At 37.8% G+C, this 19,554-nt stretch overlaps 5 gene segments (V, D, J or C); 1 reads left to right on the top strand and 4 right to left on the bottom strand.

The window, feature by feature from the left end:
* Nucleotides 1–668: 668 nt before the first annotated feature.
* Nucleotides 669–1,328, bottom strand: LOC118565498. The segment is given in 2 exon segments: nucleotides 669–973; nucleotides 1,145–1,328. Coding segments are annotated over 2 exon segments (357 nt in total).
* Nucleotides 1,329–2,566: 1,238 nt separating this feature from the next.
* On the bottom strand, nucleotides 2,567–18,724 carry LOC118565483. The segment is given in 3 exon segments: nucleotides 2,567–2,846; nucleotides 18,458–18,540; nucleotides 18,638–18,724. Coding segments are annotated over 3 exon segments (393 nt in total).
* On the top strand, nucleotides 4,441–6,114 carry LOC118565501. The segment is given in 2 exon segments: nucleotides 4,441–4,485; nucleotides 5,639–6,114. A coding segment is annotated over 1 exon segment (264 nt).
* LOC105924706 lies at nucleotides 6,957–7,630 on the bottom strand. The segment is given in 2 exon segments: nucleotides 6,957–7,264; nucleotides 7,441–7,630. Coding segments are annotated over 2 exon segments (360 nt in total).
* On the bottom strand, nucleotides 11,330–11,994 carry LOC118565494. The segment is given in 2 exon segments: nucleotides 11,330–11,640; nucleotides 11,811–11,994. Coding segments are annotated over 2 exon segments (360 nt in total).
* Nucleotides 18,725–19,554: the final 830 nt, after the last annotated feature.

Here is a 19,554-nt window from a genome sequence, read left to right as displayed (position 1 = left end):
CAGAAATTATCTTTCTTGAATCAGACACATTACTTTGGTAACTTATAGATTTAAAAACACAACATAGAATTGCTGCCATGCTGCTATCAACAGAAGTAAAAGTTCAGTTAAAATAAATGGTCATGGCTAATTTAAATAATGAAAGCATTAAACAAAATGAATCAGTTTCAATAATCTTATTGATGTGTCAGTAGTTCTGAAAGGCCTGAACAGCCACTGATCAACTTTGAACTCTTAACAGTTTTTTAAAGAGCAGGTTTGAATTTTTTGACTTGCTGTTGAACATTTGTTGACTGCAAGAAGTTACCACATGGATTTTGTGTTACTTATTTGTAATTCCTTTAAAATCGTTCCTAACACTTCATACTTTCTTATTCTGAAATAATACGATCTAACAAAAAGGGAAAAAAATGAATATAGCAGATGGATAATTCAACAAAGGATTACTTATCATTTTCTTGGATAATTAATGGTTCGACAATTGGAAACAATTTTATTTTTTATTTTTACCTAAACAGAAAAAAACAATAAAATACCTAATTAGTAATAAAAATATATTTGTAAACAAATAAACATTTTGTGGAAGCTTTTAGTGTTTCAGTTTCAGAGCAGCTGTGGAGTCAGATCAGTTCCTCTCCAGCTGAGGGAGGTTTTTGTACGACGTTCTATCACTGTGTGAACGGATAGCTGCTACTCTGCTGACAGTAATAAACTCCTGAATCTTCAGCCTGAACTCCACTGATGGTCAGAGTGTAGTCAGAATCAGATCTACTTCCACTGAAACGAGCTGGAACTCCAGACTGACGAGTTGTAGCTGAATAAATCAGGAGTTTAGGAGCTTCTGATGGTTTCTGAAGGTACCAGTGGAGGCTGCTGGTAGAATAACTAGATTTACATCTGATGGAGACGGTCTGTCCTGAAGCAACAGACTGAGATCCAGGACTCTGAGTCAGGATGATGTCTGCTGAAGAACCTGGATAATAGCAATTAAGACAAATTATGTTTGATCACAAATGATTGATAATCTGTGAACAGATTAAAGAAAGCCTCAGCATCTTGTTTCAGTATTTCTCCATGATGGCAGAATTCTAATTGTCCTGAAGCTGATTTCTTCCTAGAAGCAGTTCTGAGCAGAGAGTCTCACCGTGAAGCAGGAGCCCCAGGGTGGTCAGCAGTAGAGTCAGTAACATCATCATTGTGCTGCTGGTGTGTCAGTGGCTCTGAAAGGCCTGGACAGCCACTGATCAACACTGACCTCTTAACAGCTGGGAGCAGAGAGGCAGGACACATATGCAAACACACAGAGTCAGTCACATGGAGCTCAGCTAGCAGCAGCTTTCCTCCTCAAACAGATCAGAAAGTTTGTAGGAGGAACTATTAAAAGTTTTATTAAAGCTCCATTATTAATAAACTTGAAGCAATTCAATATCTTTTATTCTTGTTAAATGATTTGGTGTTTCATGTCTTTAGTAATTTATCCTTTAATATGTGTATAGTTCGTATCCAGTTTCTTTTAGAGTTCCATGTTTTCGTCCCTATTTATTATTCTCCCTTTTACATCCATCCATTTTCTGACCCCCTTAATCCCTCATGGGGTCACGGGGTTGCTGGTGCCTATATCTCCAGCGTTCACTTGGCGAGGGGCGGGGACACCTTGGACAGGTCGCCAGTCTGTTGCAGGGCTCCCTTTTACATAATGTAAAAATAATATTTTGACCAGATCATCTTGTCTTTCCTAATGAATCTCTTTAAATATTTTGGTGTTGTACACTTGCCATGAGTACTAATCTGGTTTTAAAAGAATCCAAGAGCAGGTAATAAAATTATTTGGATATTTATTATAATATCAGAAAACTTCATCAATTCATTAACTGTGGGCGACCACAAAAAAAGCCGCTGAACTTCTTATGGATGTTAGAAGAATTATAGCAGGTTATCTTATATCAACATTTTGTAGTCTTTGGTTTTAATTTTTCTTTAATCAGCAATTTTTTGGACTAAAACTTATTGGATTTTAAATGACTCAAAACCTCTATAATATTAGTTTTATCAGCCTTCTTTAATCTTGTGAAATGAAACACGTTTCTCTCATCAGTGCTTATGTTCTCTTCAGAGTTAATATTAAATGCCCTTTCTTACCAAATGATTACCAAAACATTAAAGAAACTCCTAGACCTTAGCAAGATCATAGATATCAGTTGGATTAGAACTGATTATCTCATTTAAATTTCTATTTTAATGCAAAAGTTCATTGGGTTTGAAAGGTGGAACAAAAGGATTAAACAAGCTTTACTGCTGGTGTTTTGTTTTTTTGTCCTCACGATTTAAAGAAAAAGAGTTGACTGAAAAATATATTCCAATATTTTCTAAAAGTAAGAGCTTCCTCAACTATCTAAAGATTGAAAAGACCACACCTTTTATTTCTTATAGTTTGAATGTTAATAACACTTGATGAATTTAAATGATGTGTGGGTTCATTGTGTTTGTTCAGTGAACTGTATCAGTCTCTGCTGCAGATTCCAGCTGCAGAACAAAGTTCAGTTTCTCTTCAGTTAGACTGAGGGAGGTTTTTGTACGATGATTTTTCACTGTGTGAACAACCACTGACTGTTGATGTAATGAGCACTCTGACAGTAATAAACTCCAGCATCTTCAGCCTGGACTCCACTGATGGTCAGAGTGAAGTCTAATCCATTCCCTGCTCCACTTCCACTGAATCTGGAGGAGATTCCTGAGAATCTGGATGATGTCACATAGATCAGAGCTTTAGGAGCTTCTCCAGGTTTCTGATGGTACCAGGCCAGGTAGTACTGTGGACCAGAGTATTGAGCCACTTGTCTACTGACCTTACAGTCAATAGTAACAGTCTGACTGAGCTGCACTGATTTGGCTGCTGGTTGAGTCACAACAACATTTTGTCCCTCAGACCCTGAGGAGAGAGAAGAAACACTGGACATGAGATGGTGAGGAGAAACTCAGCTACACTCCAGATGATTTTCACCTGACAGAAAAATGATTTTCCTCACCCTGAGTGAAGCAGAGGAGAGTCCAGATGAGGACGCAGATCAAAGTCATGTTTTTGATGAGGAGGATTTCTGTGCCTTCTGTTGTGATGAAGGACAGCTGTCAGTCCTCCAGTGTTCAACTCTCAGGACTATAAACTCTCCCAGAGCACTGGAGCATGGTGCTGCTGATGCAAAGTGCCTCTCTATGGAAATGCACTGACTGACTCCAGCAGGAACTGGGATCAGGGTGATGATGATGATGATGATGATGATGATGATGATGATGATGAGGAGGAGGAGGTTTATGCAGGAATGGGTTGGAAATGTTTAGAATGTGATTTTGAATCTGTTAGTTTTTGCTGTTTTGGACTTTTTGCTTATAGAATTTTAAACACAAACATTTGAAATAAGAGTAATTAGACACATTTTAATTTGATAAATATCATTTCAGATCTGAGAAGTTTTAACTTATTCATGATTAATGATGTTTTTAAAAATGCTAAATTCAGTTTAGAAAAATAATGTCAGCTGAATTTTAGAGAAATTTATCTCCCGGTTGTCATAAATTTTTATATGATTACTAGATATGTCACATTTATTGATTTTAGGTACAGAAATGTCAACTGTAGGCTTTAAAATAATGACTGCAAAAGATGCAATAACTGAATTTAAACTGAAAAAAAATTTAATAACATTTCATACAAATATGTTTTTGGAAGATCTTGTGCTCTAAGTCATGTTCAGTTAAATCTGATTATGTTGTGGATGTGTGTGTTTATTTCTACTTTTCCAATGTTACTAGTAAAGTGAGGACTTTGATGAACATAATGTCTTTTAATCACTGAGTAATATTTCTGAACAATTATGTCACTACAATGAAGCCAACAGTTAGAATGTGTTTAAAGTGATATTTATCAGACAGAAAGCTTTAGCTCAGCTCTGAATCCTGGATGTCACCAAAGTTCATTAATGATGCTCACCTGTCTCCTCCCTCAGTGGGTCCAGTCCTCCCACCCCTGATGCTGCTGCCCCCCTCCTTTGAGGAGCTGCAGGATGGGAAGGCCACACTCCTCTGTCTGGACTTGGATCTGATGATTTGGTTCAATAATCTTTCAGTGAAAAAATTGTGTTGATAAGGTTCCATGTTTTTTTTTTAAATTTGTCCTTTTCTCTCCTGAAGAAATATGTTCCGCAAAAATTAGGTTTTCATTTTAAAGTTCGTACAGTTGTCCCTTTAGATGAAACATGTGTATACATACTGTATTCATAAAGTATATAACAAAATTATGAAAAAAAAAATCTAATTGTTAAAAGCAATCAGCCAGCTGTGTTTTCCAGGCAGAAACTGTTCATGTAGAGTTTGTTGTGTTCAGAGTCAGAGAGCCGTGTCTCTAACAGTCAGAGGTTTTTGTACGACGACTCCATCAGTTTGTATCACTGTGGTACACGTTTGGTGGAGGAACCAGACTGGATGTTGGAAGTAAGTTGAATATTTAATATATTAGATGAATATATGAGTTTGTTTATTCAAAATAGTTTTTAGTCTCTAAACTTGGGAGATTTTGAGCTCTAAAAAGGTTTTAAGCTTTTATTATTTTATTTGAGTGAACAACAAAATCTCCAGTTTTTGCCAGAAACATGAAGTACCAGAAATAACATCTTACAATTCAGTCAGGTTAAAATGGGTAAAAATACAACAGGACTTGTTTAGTGTTTTCAGCCAGAATCAGTTTGTTGTGTTCAGAGTCAGAGAGCCGTGTCTCTAACAGTCAGAGGTTTTTGTACGACTCCATCAGTTTATATCACTGTGGAGGATTTTTGGTGGAGGAACCAGACTGGATGTTGGAAGTAAGTTTCTGAGTATCTGTCACAATTTAACATCTTTGTGAAATAAATGATAACATAGATATTTATAGGATACAGAGAAATATTTATTTAGATTTTTTCCAACTGTCCATAAGTACTTGTTTACCAATTTTTTTATGAATTTATTTAATTTCAAAATCACTAAAATATTTTTGAAACCTTTTTCTCTTAAAATTGCTGTTTGTGTTTTAAGCTTTGGACAATGAGGCTGAAAAGACACCTCAGTTAATCAATGATGGTGGACAAAGAAAAAAGTTTGGTTTTGCAATTTCACTACAGGTTTATATTTCTGATTATTTTTGTGATGTCAAATTTAAATGATGCTCACGAGTATCTGATTATTTACTTTTACTATAAGGGTCAGTTTTACCTTGTTATTTCCTCCTTGTTGCAAAGTGTAAAATAAGTTAGAGACTGTCTGGCATGAAGGGCAAGAAATTATGTTTTGTTTCATTTTTAAGTAACTTAGTATTTCAGTTCAAATTAAGTTCATTTCTGGTCAAGGAAGATTTACATCTCAGTTCATATTTTTCTTTATAATCCATTTTAAGAAGTTTCACAATGCCTGACGAGTCTGTGCTGATATGCATGAGAGGTTCCTTCAAGGGAAGTGAAACAATGTGACAGGAAGTGACTGGTGGAGCAGATAAAGATGTTTACTGGAAATATAAAATACTAATTTCTAACACAGTGAAGCTGCTCCCATATCTGCTCTTTGATTACCAGTTTTGTGGTTCCTGTTCTCTAACCTGATTGGTGTCTCCTAGGTGATGCCCGTCCCACCCTGACAGTGCTGCCCCCCTCCAGTGAGGAGCTGCAGCAGGGGAAGGCCACCCTCATGTGTCTGGCCAACAAGGGCTTCCCCTCAGACTGGAGTCTGTCCTGGAAGGTGGACGACAGCAGCAGCAGCAGCATCAGCAGCTGGGAGCAGAGCAGGAGCCCCGGGGTGCTGCAGAAGGACGGCCTCTACAGCTGGAGCAGCACCCTGAGGCTCCCTGCAGACCAGTGGAGGAAGGTGGGCTCTGTGACCTGTGAGGCCACCCAGGGCTCCCAGACTGCAGTCACACAGACGCTGAGGAGAGACCAGTGTTCCCAGTCCTGACCGCACTCTCTGAGACACTGATATTGGCTTTAATCTGTGACTGCTCTCACTTTTTCTCTCCTGATTATTCTCTAGTTTCACTCAGTCACCTTTGCTTTGTCATGTTGGTCACTATTCAATAATAAAGATTTACTCTTCAACTCCTGGTCTCCACCTGCTTTCTTAATGAGTTTAAAAGTTAATTTGAAGCCACTGATTTCTTTCCATGTAAAAAATCTGTCCAAAGGCAATGGTTTACCATTTGTTTTGATTTATGTAAAATATGTACGCAATTTATAAACATTTACTACATTTTTTTAAATGAAACATAAAACCATGTTTTAAGTTATATATTTAAAAAACATGACATTAAAATTGCTGAGTGTTTGCTCTCAATAGAACTAAGAGTTCATTTGATAAGAAATTATCAGGGTCAACTTGTATAATTAAATAATTTGATAAAACGTATATATTTTAATAATCTTATTGATGTGTCAGTGGCTCTGAAAGGCCTGAACAGCCACTGATCAACTCTGACCTCTTAACAGCTTTTTAAAGAGCGGGTTTATTTTTTATGAACTAGAGCTGAAGTTATTCATTGATTCACTGTTAAACTTTACTAGAATAAGTTCACATTATTATATAAGTATCGTTTAACTTCTTTGTTATTTTTTATCATCTTTCCAAGCTCACAACTTTCTCTTTCTGACTTAAGAAAGATCTTAAAAAACTACTCAGTGAATAGAAAATGGATGAATGAATGAATAAATGTATTAAAATTAGTATTTGATGATTAACAGTTTAACAACCGTGAAAACTTTAATTTCTAATTTGTCTTTTTAATCAGACAGGGAATAAAATTAAAAACTACTTAGTGACAAAAAATATATCCGAGTAAAGAAATAAACACATTTTGGGGAAACTATTAGTGTTTCAGTTTCAGAGCAGCTGTGGAGTCAGATCAGTTCCTCTCCAGCTGAGGGAGGTTTTTGTACGACGTTCTATCACTGTGTGAACGGTGTTCTGGTACCCTGCTGACAGTAATAAACTCCTGAATCTTCAGCCTGAACTCCACTGATGGTCAGAGTGTAGTCAGAACCAGATCCACTTCCACTGAAACGAGCTGGAACTCCAGACTGACGATTTGTAGCTAAATAAATCAAGAGTTTAGGAGCTTCTGATGGTTTCTGAAGATACCAGGAAAGCCAGCCACCTACACTCGTGCTGGTCTTACATTTTATTGAGACTGTTTGTCCTGAAGCAACAGACTGAGATCCAGGACTCTGAGTCAGGATGATGTCTCCTGATGAACCTGGAAAACATGAAAAACAGCAATTGAGACAAATTATGTTTGATTGTAAATTAATGATAATCTGTGAACATATGAAAGCATCAGCATCCTGTTTCAGTATTTCTCCATGATGGCAGAATTCTAATTGTCCTGAAGCTGATTTCTTCCTAGAAGCAGTTCTGAGCAGAGAGTCTCACCGTGAAGCAGGAGCCCCAGGGTGGTCAGCAGTAGAGTCAGTAACATCATCATTGTGCTGCTGGTGTGTCAGTGGCTCTGAAAGGCCTGGACAGCCACTGATCAACACTGACCTCTTAACAGCTGGGAGCAGAGAGGCAGGACACATATGCAAACACACAGAGTCAGTCACATGGAGCTCAGCTAGCAGCAGCTTTCCTCCTCGAACAGACCAGAAAGTTTTTTAGGAGGAACTATTAAAAGTTTTATTAAAGCTCCATTATTAATAAACTTGAAGCAATTCAATATATTTTATTCTTGTTAAATGATTTGGTGTTTCATGTCTTTGGTAATTTATCCTTTAATATGTGTATAGTTTGTATCCTGTTTCTTTTAGATTTCTATGTTTTCATCCCTATTTATTATTCTCCCTTTTACATCCATCCATTTTCTGACCCGCTTAACCCCTCATGGGGTCACGGGGTTGCTGGTGCCTATCTCCAGCGTTCACTTGGCGAGGGGCGGGGTACACCTTGGACAGGTCGCCAGTCTGTTGCAGGGCTCCCTTTTACATAATGTAAAAATAATATTTTGACCAGATCATCTTGTCTTTCCTAATGAATCTCTTTAAATATTTTGCCATGAGTACTAATCTGGTTTTAAAAGAATCCAAGAGCAGGTAATAAAATTATTTGGATATTTATTATAATATCAGAAAACTTCATCAATTCATTAACTGTGGGTGACCACAAAAAAAGCCGCTGAACTTCTTATGGATGTTATAGCAGGTTATCTTATATCAACATTTTGTAGTCTTTGGTTTTAATTTTTCTTTAATCAGCTATATTTTGGACTAAAACTTATTGGATTTTAAATGACTCAAAACCTCTATAATATTAGTTTTATCAGCCTTCTTTAATCTTGTGAAATGAAACACGTTTCTCTCATCAGTGCTTATGTTCTCTTCAGAGTTAATATTAAATGCCCTTTCTTACCAAATGATTAGCAAAACATTAAAGAAACTCCTAGACCTTAGCAAGATCATAGATATCAGTTGGATTAGAACTGATTATCTCATTTAAATGTCTATTTTAATGCAAAAGTTCATTGGGTTTTAAAGGTGGAACAAAAGGATTAAACAAGCTTTACTGCTGGTGTTTTGTTTTTTTGTCCTCACGATTTAAAGAAAAAGAGTTGACTGAAAAATATATTCCAATATTTTCTAAAAGTAAGAGCTTCCTCAACTATCTAAAGATTGAAAGGACCACACCTTTTATTTCTTATAGTTTGAATGTTAATAACACTTGATGAATTTAAATGATGTGTGGTTTCATTGTGTTTGTTCAGTGAACTGTATCAGTGTCTGCTGCAGATTCCAGCTGCAGAACAAAGTTCAGTTTCTGTTCAGTCAGACTGAGGGAGGTTTTTGTACGATGATTTTTCACTGTGTGAACACGTGCTGACTGTTGATGTAATGATAACTCTGACAGTAATAAACTCCAGCATCTTCAGCCTGGACTCCACTGATGGTCAGAGTGAAGTCTAATCCATTCCCTGCTCAACTTCCACTGAATCTGGAGGAGATTCCTGAGAATCTGGATGATGTTAGGTAGATCAGAGCTTTAGGAGCTTCTCCAGGTTTCTGATGGTACCAGGACAGGCAGGGAGGGCTACAATCTTGTAGTTGTCTACTGGCCTTACAATCAATAGTAACAGTCTGACTGAGCTGCACTGATTTGGCTGCTGGTTGAGTTACAACAACATTTTGTCCCTCAGACCCTGAGGAGAGAGAAGAAACACTGGACATGAGATGGTGAGGAGAAACTCAGCTACACTCCAGATGATTTTCACCTGACAGAAAAATGATTTTCCTCACCCTGAGTGAAGCAGAGGAGAGTCCAGATGAGGACGCAGATCAAAGTCATGTTTTTGATGAGGAGGATTTCTGTGTCTTCTGTTGTGATGAAGGACAGCTGTCAGTCCTCCAGTGTTCAACTCTCAGGACTATAAACTCTCCCAGAGCACTGGAGCATGGTGCTGCTGATGCAAAGTGACTCTCTATGGAAATGCTCTGACTGACTCCAGCAGGGACTGGGATCAGGATGATGAGGAGGTTTTATTTATGAATTAATTAGTTTATGTATAAATGTGATGGAAATGTTTAGAATGTGTTTTTTGTTTTTAATTTGTTAGTATTTGCTGTTATGTTTTGCTTAAAGAAATCTCTACTTAAGCATTTGGAATAAGAGTAATCTGACAAATTTTAATTTGAAAAATAACGTTTTCAGATCTTAACTTATTCATGATTATAGATGTTTTTATAAATGCAAAATTCAATTTATAAAAATAATATCAGACAGCTGAAGGCCACGCTCCTCTGTCTGGACTTGGATCTGATGATTTGATACAATAATCTTTCAGTGAAACAATTGTGTTGATAAGGAATATATCTCTTCCTTTTTGTTTCATTTGTTCTTTTCTCTCCTAAAGAAATATGTTCCCCAAAAAGTATGTTTTTTTTATTTTAAATGCCTTGTAGAGTTGTTCCTTTTAAAGACAAACATGTTTATACATACTGTATTTATAAAGTATATAACAATATTAGTTGATAATGATGTGAACAAAACATATGATTGATAAAAACAATCAGCCAGCTGTGTTTTTCAGGCATAAATTGTTCATGTAAAGTTTGGCTTTCTCACAGAAGAAAAAATATTTTTGGATTTAGTTAGTTTTTTCTCTGATATGTTGTTTTTAATGACAACTCTGTAATTTGAACACATATGAGTCCCAATACCTGTAAAAGGCTATTTAGAAAAGATACGACAAGTTCTACTTGATCAAAGCCCTTCACCCCTCCCTCCCCCCCCCCATATCTGTCAGACCTCCTGCATGTCTCCAACTTCTCCCCTGCTCTCAGATCCTAATCTACTTTACACTTGTCTGTCCCTTCCGCCCGTCTCACCACCACGGTGAGCAGAGCATTCAGCCGCTCTGACCCCCGCCTCTGGAACTCTCTACCACCCCTACTTAGAAACACGGACTCACTTCTCCATTTTAAATCACAACTCAAAACTCATCTGTTTAAGATTGCCCATTCTCTTTAATGTCAATTTCCCTGTCCCAGGCTTTGTAACTTTTAAAATGTTTTTTATTCTGTGTTTCAATTTTGTTTTTCACATTGATGTGTTTTTATCTTTGTGTTTATGTCTATTTTTTATCTGGTGACCTTTAGTGCCCAGAAAGGCATATTTTAAATAAAATGTATTATCAATATTTATTGATATAGAAAGTACTAACCCATATGATAATGGGTAAATGGGTTTCTTTTAAAAAAATAGCAGTTCAAATTTCCTCTAAATATATTTTTTTCATTTCCACAGTCATCTTTTATAGATTTTATATAACAAGCATCTGTCAAGTTTTCTTTTGTCTCTCTGCAGTGGGTGAACGCCATCCCACCCTGACGGTGCTCCCCCTCCCATGAGGAGTTAAACACTTCTTCACTGGAATAAGTTCACATTATTTGATTTGCGTTAATATAAGTATCGTTTAACTTCTTTTTAATCCTTTTTCATCTTTCTAAGCTCACCACTCTCTCATTCTTAATTATGAAAGATCTTAAAAAACTAACAGAAACTACTCAGTGATTAAAAAAAATGGACGACTGACTAAAGAAATGTAATAAAATTAGTTTTTGATGATTAACAGTTTAACAACTGTGAAAACTTTAATTTTTAAATTGTCTTTTAACTCAGGCTAGAAAAAACAACTGAAAATTAATTAGTGATACAAAAAATATATGAGTAAAGGAAAAAAATAAATATTGGTGAAACTTAGTGTTTCAGTTTCAGAACTGCTGTGGAGTCAGATCAGTTCCTCTCCAGCTGAGGGAGGTTTTTGTACGACGTTCTATCACTGTGTGAACGGGAAGCTTTGAACCTGCTGACAGTAATAAACTCCTGAATCTTCAGCCTGAACTCCACTGATGGTCAGAGTGAAGTCAGAACCATATCCACTTCCACTGAAACGAGCTGGAACTCCTGACTGACGAGATGTAGCTGAATAAATCAGGAGTTTAGGAGCTTCTGATGGTTTCTGAAGGTACCAGTGGAGGTTGCTATAAACAGTAGAACTGGTTTTACATCTAATGGAGACCGTTTGTCCTGAAGCAACAGACTGAGATCCAGGACTCTGAGTCAGGATGATGTCTGCTGAAGAACCTGGGAAATATGAAAAATAACAATTAAGACAAATTGCGTTTAACTGATAATCTGTGAACAGATGAAAGAAAGCATCAGCATCTTGTTTCAGCATTTCTCCATGATGGCAGAATTTTAGTTGTCCTGAAGCTGATTTCTTCCTAGAAGCAGTTCTGAGCAGAGAGTCTCACCGTGAAGCAGGAGCCCCAGGGTGGTCAGCAGTAGAGTCAGTAACATCATCATTGTGCTGCTGGTGTGTCAGTGGCTCTGAAAGGCCTGGACAGCCACTGATCAACACTGACCTCTTAACAGCTGGGAGCAGAGAGGCAGGACACATATGCAAACACACAGAGTCAGTCACATGGAGCTCAGCTAGCAGCAGCTTTCCTCCTCAAACAGATCAGAAAGTTTGTAGGAGAAACTATTAAAAGTTTTATTAAAGCTCCATTATTAATAAACTTGAATCAATTCAATATCTTTTATTCTTGTTAAATGATTTGGTGTTTCATGTCTTTGGTAATTTATCCTTTAATATGTGTATAGTTTGTATCCTGTTTCTTTTAGAGTTCCATGTTTTCGTCCCTATTTATTATTCTCCCTTTTACATCCATCCATTTTCTGACCCCCTTAACCCCTCATGGGGTCACGGGGGTTGCTGGTGCCTATCTCCAGCGTTCACTTGGCGAGGGGCGGGGTACACCTTGGACAGGTCGCCAGTCTGTCGCAGGGCTCCCTTTTACATAATGTAAAAATAATATTTTGATCAGATCATCTTGTCTTTCCTAATGAATCTCTTTAAATATTTTGCCATGAGTACTAATCTGGTTTTAAAAGAATCCAAGAGCAGGTAATAAAATTATTTGGATATTTATTATAATATCAGAAAACTTCATCAATTCATTAACTGTGGGCGACCATAAAAAAAGCTGCTGAACTTCATATGGATGTTAGAAGAATTATGGCAGGTTGTCTTTTTACATTGATCTGGCGGGCTTCCTGTTTGCGGTAAGGCGTATTGCGTCACTTCCTGTTGTTGCTGTGTGAACGACGGAGCTTTGCTCCAGGCTCTCTCGCTTTTTATCTTTAAACCTCTTTGCTGTAACATCTGTTTCCAAACATAAGCACTTTTAAAACATTGTCTGTGGCTGCTCATCACGTTTGGGAACTCCTCGTGTTTCACACGGTTTGTTCTTTGGCGTGATAATAGGGCGCTAGCCTAGCTTTAGCCTAGCGTTAGCCTAGCGCTAGCCAAGCCTTAGCCTCATAATGGCTTCTCCGGCTCTGACTAAGTCTCCTATCTGCTGCTCTCAGTGTCAGATGTTCAGTTATTCCTCTGCCTCCTTTAGTGATGATGGTACATGTAATAAATGTAGTTTTTTTGTAGCTTTGGAGGCGAGGGTGTCAGAATTGGAGACCCGGCTCCGTGCTGTTGAAAAACCAGCTGATAGCCGCTCTTTTGCTAGCGCGGAGCCGCATAGAGTAACTTCACGTAGCGAACCTAAAGCAGTAGCACCCGAGCAGCCTGGTTACCAGGCTGGCTGGGTGACAGTTCGTAGGAAGCATAGCTCTAGATTACAGACCCCAGATCACCACCAACCCATCTGCGTTTCTAATAAATTTTCCCCTCTGAGCGACAATCTCGCCGAGGAGCCGACCTTAATTATTGGCAGCTCCATAATGAGAAATGTGGCACTAAAGAAACCAGGGACCATAGTTAAATGCCTACCAGGGGCCAGAACAGGCGACATAGAATCCTACCTAAAACTACTGGCTAAGGATAAGCGTAAATACCGCAAAATTGTTATTCACGCTGGCGGCAATGACACCCGGTCACGCCGATCAGAGGTCACCAAAGTTGGTGTTGCTTCGGTTTGTGAGTTTGCTAAAACAATGTCGGACTCTGTAATTTTCTCTGGTCCCCTGCCTGATCTGACCAGTGATGACATGTTTAGCCGCATGTCATCATTCAACCGCTGGTTGTCTAGGTGGTGTCCTGAAAACGACGTGGGCTACATTGATAACTGGAGAACTTTCTGGGGAAAACCTGGTCTGATCCGGAGAGACGGCATCCATCCTACTTTGGAGGGTGCAGCTCTTCTTTCTAGGAATCTGGCCGGATTTATTAGTTCTCCTAAATGCTGACAACCCAGGGTCCAGACCAGGAAGCAGAGCCGTAGTTTAACACACCTCTCTGCAGCTTCTGTACTGTTACCCACCCATTACCCTATTGAGACGGTGTCTTTCCCACGGCCAAAACTTAACAGATCAAAAACTGATCTAAAAGGAACAAATCATAAAAACCTAATAAAAATCAATATGGTTCACCTTGAACCTAAAAATAAAATAATAAAATGTGGTCTATTAAATATAAGGTCTCTCCCTCCAAAGACTTTGTTAGTTAATGAATTGATTTCTGATAATCAGATTGATTTGTTTTGTCTCACAGAAACCTGGCTACAAGAGGACTACGTTAGTATAAATGAGTCAACCCCCTCCAGTTATTCAAATTTCCACATTCCCAGATCTGTGGGAAGAGGAGGAGGAGTGGCAACTATCTTTCAGTCTGATTTATTAATTAGTCCCAGGCCAACTAATAATTACAGTTCTTTTGAACATTTAACCCTCAGTTTCCCTCATCCAAACTACAAAGCAATAAAACCTCTTCTGTTTGTTGTTTTGTATCGTCCACCAGGCCCTTACACTCAGTTTTTGGATGAGTTGTCAGATTTCTTATCTGATTTGGTGTTAAATACTGATAAGGTTATTATAGTGGGTGATTTTAACATCCATGTTGACACTGAATGTGATAACCTTAGTGTAGCCTTTAAAACTATCCTAGATTCAATTGGTTTTGCTCAAAATGTGCATGAACCGACGCACTCTCGGCTCCATACTTTAGACCTTGTTCTGACATATGGCATTGATTGTGAAGAATTAACAGTATTCTCTCACAACCCTGTCCTGTCTGATCATTTTTTAATAACATTTGAGTTTAATCTAACTGAATTCTCCACCCCCAAAAGAGGGTTCCATTATAGTAGATTTTTATCGGATAATGCTGTATCAAAACTTAAAGAGTCTGTCCCCTTTTTAATATCCTCAGTATTGCAGAAATGCCCTGTAGATGGCAGCATTGCTGTTTCTTCCCATTCACAAATCGATACCTTTGCTAACAATGTGACTTCCTCATTGCGTTCTGCATTAGACAATGTAGCTCCCTTGAAAAAGAAGGTGATTATTCACAGGAAGCTGGCTCCTTGGTTTAATTCAGAGCTGCGTTCCTTGAAGCACAATGTTAGGAAATTGGAGAGAAAATGGCGCTCTACACACCAAGAGGAATCCTACTTAATCTGGACGGACAGACTATTGTTGTATAACAAGACCCTCCGCAGAGTTAGAGCAGCATATTTTTCATCATTAATTGAAGAGAATAAAAATAATCCTAGATTTCTCTTTAGTACAGTTGCCAAACTTACCCAGAGCCACAGCTCTGTTGATCCATCCATTCCCTTAGCTCTTAGTAGTAATGATTTTATGGGATTCTTCATAAATAAAATTGATGCCATTAAAAATAAAATAATTGGCATCCTCCCAAACATGATTACCTCGTCCTCAGTAAGTGAGGCAGCATTGGATGAATCTTTAGAATCTGTGCAGTGTTTGAACTGTTTAGAAGCAGTAGAGCTTTCTGAGCTATCTAAAATTTTAGCTTCATCTAAACCTTCTACCTGTATGTTAGACCCAATCCCAACCAAGTTGTTTAAGGACATATTCCCTTTGATCAGTGGCACTATTTTAGACATGATTAATCTATCCTTAGTAAATGGATATGTACCACAGGTTTTGAAAGTAGCTGTTATTAAACCTTTACTTAAGAAACCTTCTCTTGATCAAGATGAGTTAGTAAATTACAGACCTATATCTAATCTTCTTTTCTTATCTAAAATTCTTGAGAAAGTAGTTGCTAATCAACTTTGTGAACATTTACAAAGTAATGACCTACTTGAGGAGTTTCAGTCAGGCTTCAGAGCTCATCATAGCACTGAAACAGCTCTGGTGAAGGTCACTAATGATATTCTCATGGCCTCAGATAATGGACTTGTGTCTATACTTGTCCTGTTAGATCTCAGTGCTGCGTTTGATACAGTTGATCACAATATTCTCCTACAAAGACTTGAACATACTGTAGGGATTAAGGGGAAAGCATTAGGCTGGTTTAAATCTTATCTGTCAGACAGATTCCAATTTGTTCATGTTAATAATAAATCTTCCTCAAACTCTAGGGTCACCTGTGGAGTACCACAGGGTTCAGTCCTTGGACCAATTCTCTTTACTATATATATGCTTCCGATAGGCAAAATTATCAGACAGCATGGGATTAATTTCCACTGTTATGCTGATGATACTCAGCTATATTTATCCATAAATCCTGATGAATCCAATCAATTACTTCGACTGCAGTCATGTCTTGATGACATCAAAAGCTGGATGACTTTAAATTTCCTGCATCTAAATTCTGACAAGACCGAAGTTTTAATCTTTGGGCCAGAGTCCTCAAAAAATAAACTTCTTAACCAATCACTTAATCTGGGTGGCATTAATCTGGCCTCTGGTAATAAAGTAAAAAATCTTGGTGTTATTTTTGACCAAGACATGTCATTTAAATCCCATATTAAACAGGTTTCCAGAGTTTCCTTTTTTCACCTCCGGAATATCGCCAAAATTAGAAACATTCTGTCCAGGAGTGATGCTGAAAAACTGGTCCATGCATTTGTTACTTCAAGGCTGGACTATTGTAATTCTTTACTATCAGGAAGTCCACAAAATGCAGTTCAAAGCCTTCAGCTGATCCAAAATGCTGCAGCAAGAGTTCTGATGAAAATCAACAAGAGGGATCATATTTCTCCAATTTTAGCTTCCCTTCATTGGCTTCCTGTTAAATCAAGAATATAATTTAAAATTCTTCTTCTAACGTATAAAGCCCTTAATAATCAAGCTCCATCATATATCAGAGATCTGATTACCCCGTATGTTCCTAACAGAGCACTTCGCTCTCAGACCGCAGGTCTGCTGGTGGTTCCTAGAGTCTCTAAAAGTAGAATGGGAGGCAGATCCTTTAGCTATCAGGCTCCTCTTCTGTGGAACCAACTCCCAGTTTTGGTCCGTGAGGCAGACACCCTGTCTACTTTTAAGACTAGGCTTAAAACTTTTCTTTTTGACAAAAATTATAACTAGTGACTCATGTTACTCTCAGCTACCTTTATAGTTTTACTGCTATAGGCTTAGGTTACTGGAGTATATCAGGATCTAATTTTCTCACTACATTAAGTTCTACTGTTCTTCAATTATGCATTATGTGTTGTCATTTCTGCTTTAACTTTCTGTTCTCTCTCTTTTCTCTTCATAGTAGGTACACCTGGTCTGGCGTTCTGTTGACTGTGACATCATCCAGAGAAGACGGCTCACCCGCTACTACCATCTAATGTAGAACAGATTACTAGATCAATGTGTGCTTCTGTGCTTTTTTGTTTCTCTTGTTGTGTCTCTGTTCTGTCTTCTGTAACCCCAGTCGGTCGAGGCAGATGACCGTTCATACTGAGCCCGGTTCTGCCGGAGGTTTTTTTTTCCCGTTAATGGGTGGTTTTTCTTCCCACTGTCGCTTCATGCTTGCTCAGTATGAGGGATTGCAGCAAAGCCATGTACAATGCAGATGACTCTTCCTGTGGCTCTACGGTTCCCCAGGAGTGAATGCTGCTTGTCGGGACTTTGATGCAATCAACTGGTTTCCTTATATAGCACATTTTTGACCAATCTGTATAATCTGACCCAATCTGTATAATATGATTGAACTTGACTTTGTAAAGTGCCTTGAGATGACATGTTTCATGATTTGGCGCTATATAAATAAAATTGAATTGAATTGAATTGAATTATCTTATATCAACATTTTGTAGTCTTTGGTTTTAATTTTTCTTTAATCAGCAATTTTTTGGACTAAAACTTATTTGATTTTAAATGACTCAAAACCTCTATAATATTAGTTTTATCAGCCTTCTTTAATCTTGTGAAATGAAACACGTTTCTCTCATCAGTGCTTATGTTCTCTTCAGAGTTAATATTAAATGCCCTTTCTCACCAAATGATTACCAAAACATTAAAGGAACTCCTAGACCTTAGCAAGATCATAGATATCAGTTGGATTAGAACTGATTATCTCATTTAAATGTCTATTTTAATGCAAAAGTTCATTGGGTTTGAAAGGTGGAACAAAAGGATTAAACAAGCTTTAGTGCTGGTGTTTTGTTTTTTTTGTCCTCACGATTTAAAGAAAAAGAGTTGACTGAAAAATATATTCCAATATTTTCTAAAAGTAAGAGATTCCTCAACCATCTAAAGATTGAAAGGACCACACCTTTTATTTCTTATAGTTTGAATCTTAATAACACTTGATGAATTTAAATGATGTGTGGGTTCATTGTGTGTGTTCAGTGAACTGTATCAGTGTCTGCTGCAGATTCCAGCTGCAGAACAAAGTTCAGTTTCTGTTCAGTCAGACTGAGGGAGGTTTTTGTACGATGATTTTTCACTGTGTGAACACGTGCTGACTGTTGATGATATGATAACTCTGACAGTAATAAACTCCAGCATCTTCAGCCTGGACTCCACTGATGGTCAGAGTGAAGTCTAATCCATTCCCTGCTCCACTTCCACTGAATCTGGAGGAGATTCCTGACCATCTACGATTTGTGTAGTAGATCAGAGCTTTAGGAGCTTCTCCAGGTCTCTGATGGTACCAGGACAGGCAGGGAGGGCTACAATCTTGTAGTTGTCTACTGGCCTTACAATCAATAGTGACAGTCTGACTGAGCTGCACTGATTTGGCTGCTGGTTGAGTCACAACAACATTTTGTCCCTCAGACCCTGAGGAGAGAGAAGAAACACTGGACATGAGATGGTGAGGAGAAACTCAGCTACACTCCAGATGATTTTCACCTGACAGAAAAATGATTTTCCTCACCCTGAGTGAAGCAGAGGAGAGTCCAGATGAGGACGCAGATCAAAGTCATGTTTTTGATGAGGAGGATTTCTGTGTCTTCTGTTGTGATGAAGGACAGCTGTCAGTCCTCCAGTGTTCAACTCTCAGGACTATAAACTCTCCCAGAGCACTGGAGCATGGTGCTGCTGATGCAAAGTGCCTCTCTATGGAAATGCTCTGACTGACTCCAGCAGGAACTGGGATCAGGGTGATGATGATGATGATGATGAGGAGGATGTTTATGCAGGAATGGGTTGGAAATGTTTAGAATGTGATTTTGAATCTGTTAGTTTTTGCTGTTTTGGACTTTTTGCTTATATAATTTTCAACACAAACATTTGAAATAAGAGTAATTAGACACATTTTGATTTGATAAATATAATTTCAGATCTGAGAAGTTTTAACTTATTCATGATTAATGATGTTTTTAAAAATGCTAAATTCAGTTTAGAAAAATGTCAGCTGAATTTTAGAGAATTGTATCCCCCGGTTGTGATAAACTTTTATATGATTACTAGATATGTCACATTTATTGATTTTAGGTACATAAATGTCAACTGTAGGCTTTTAAATAATGACTGCAAAAGGTGCAATAACTGAATTTAAACTGAAAAAAAAATTGAATTACATTTCATACAAAGATGGTTTTGGAAGATCTTGTGCTCTAAGTCATGTTCAGTTAAATCTGATTCTGTTGTGGGTGTGTGTGTTTATTTCTAATTTTCCCATTTTACTAGTAAAGCGAGGACTTTGATGAACATAATATCTTTTAATCACTGAGTCATATTTCTGAACAATTATGTCACTACGATGAAGCCAACAGTTAGAATGTGTTTTAAAGTGATATTTATCAGACTGAATGCTTTAGCTCAGCTCTGAATCCTGGATGTCACCAAAGT

Source organism: Fundulus heteroclitus, chromosome 13 (genome assembly GCF_011125445.2).
Source record: "Fundulus heteroclitus isolate FHET01 chromosome 13, MU-UCD_Fhet_4.1, whole genome shotgun sequence".
Taxonomy (NCBI): Eukaryota; Metazoa; Chordata; class Actinopteri; order Cyprinodontiformes; family Fundulidae; genus Fundulus; species Fundulus heteroclitus.
Note: the sequence above shows the minus strand (reverse complement) of the source record. Positions and strands in the feature narration are given on the sequence as shown.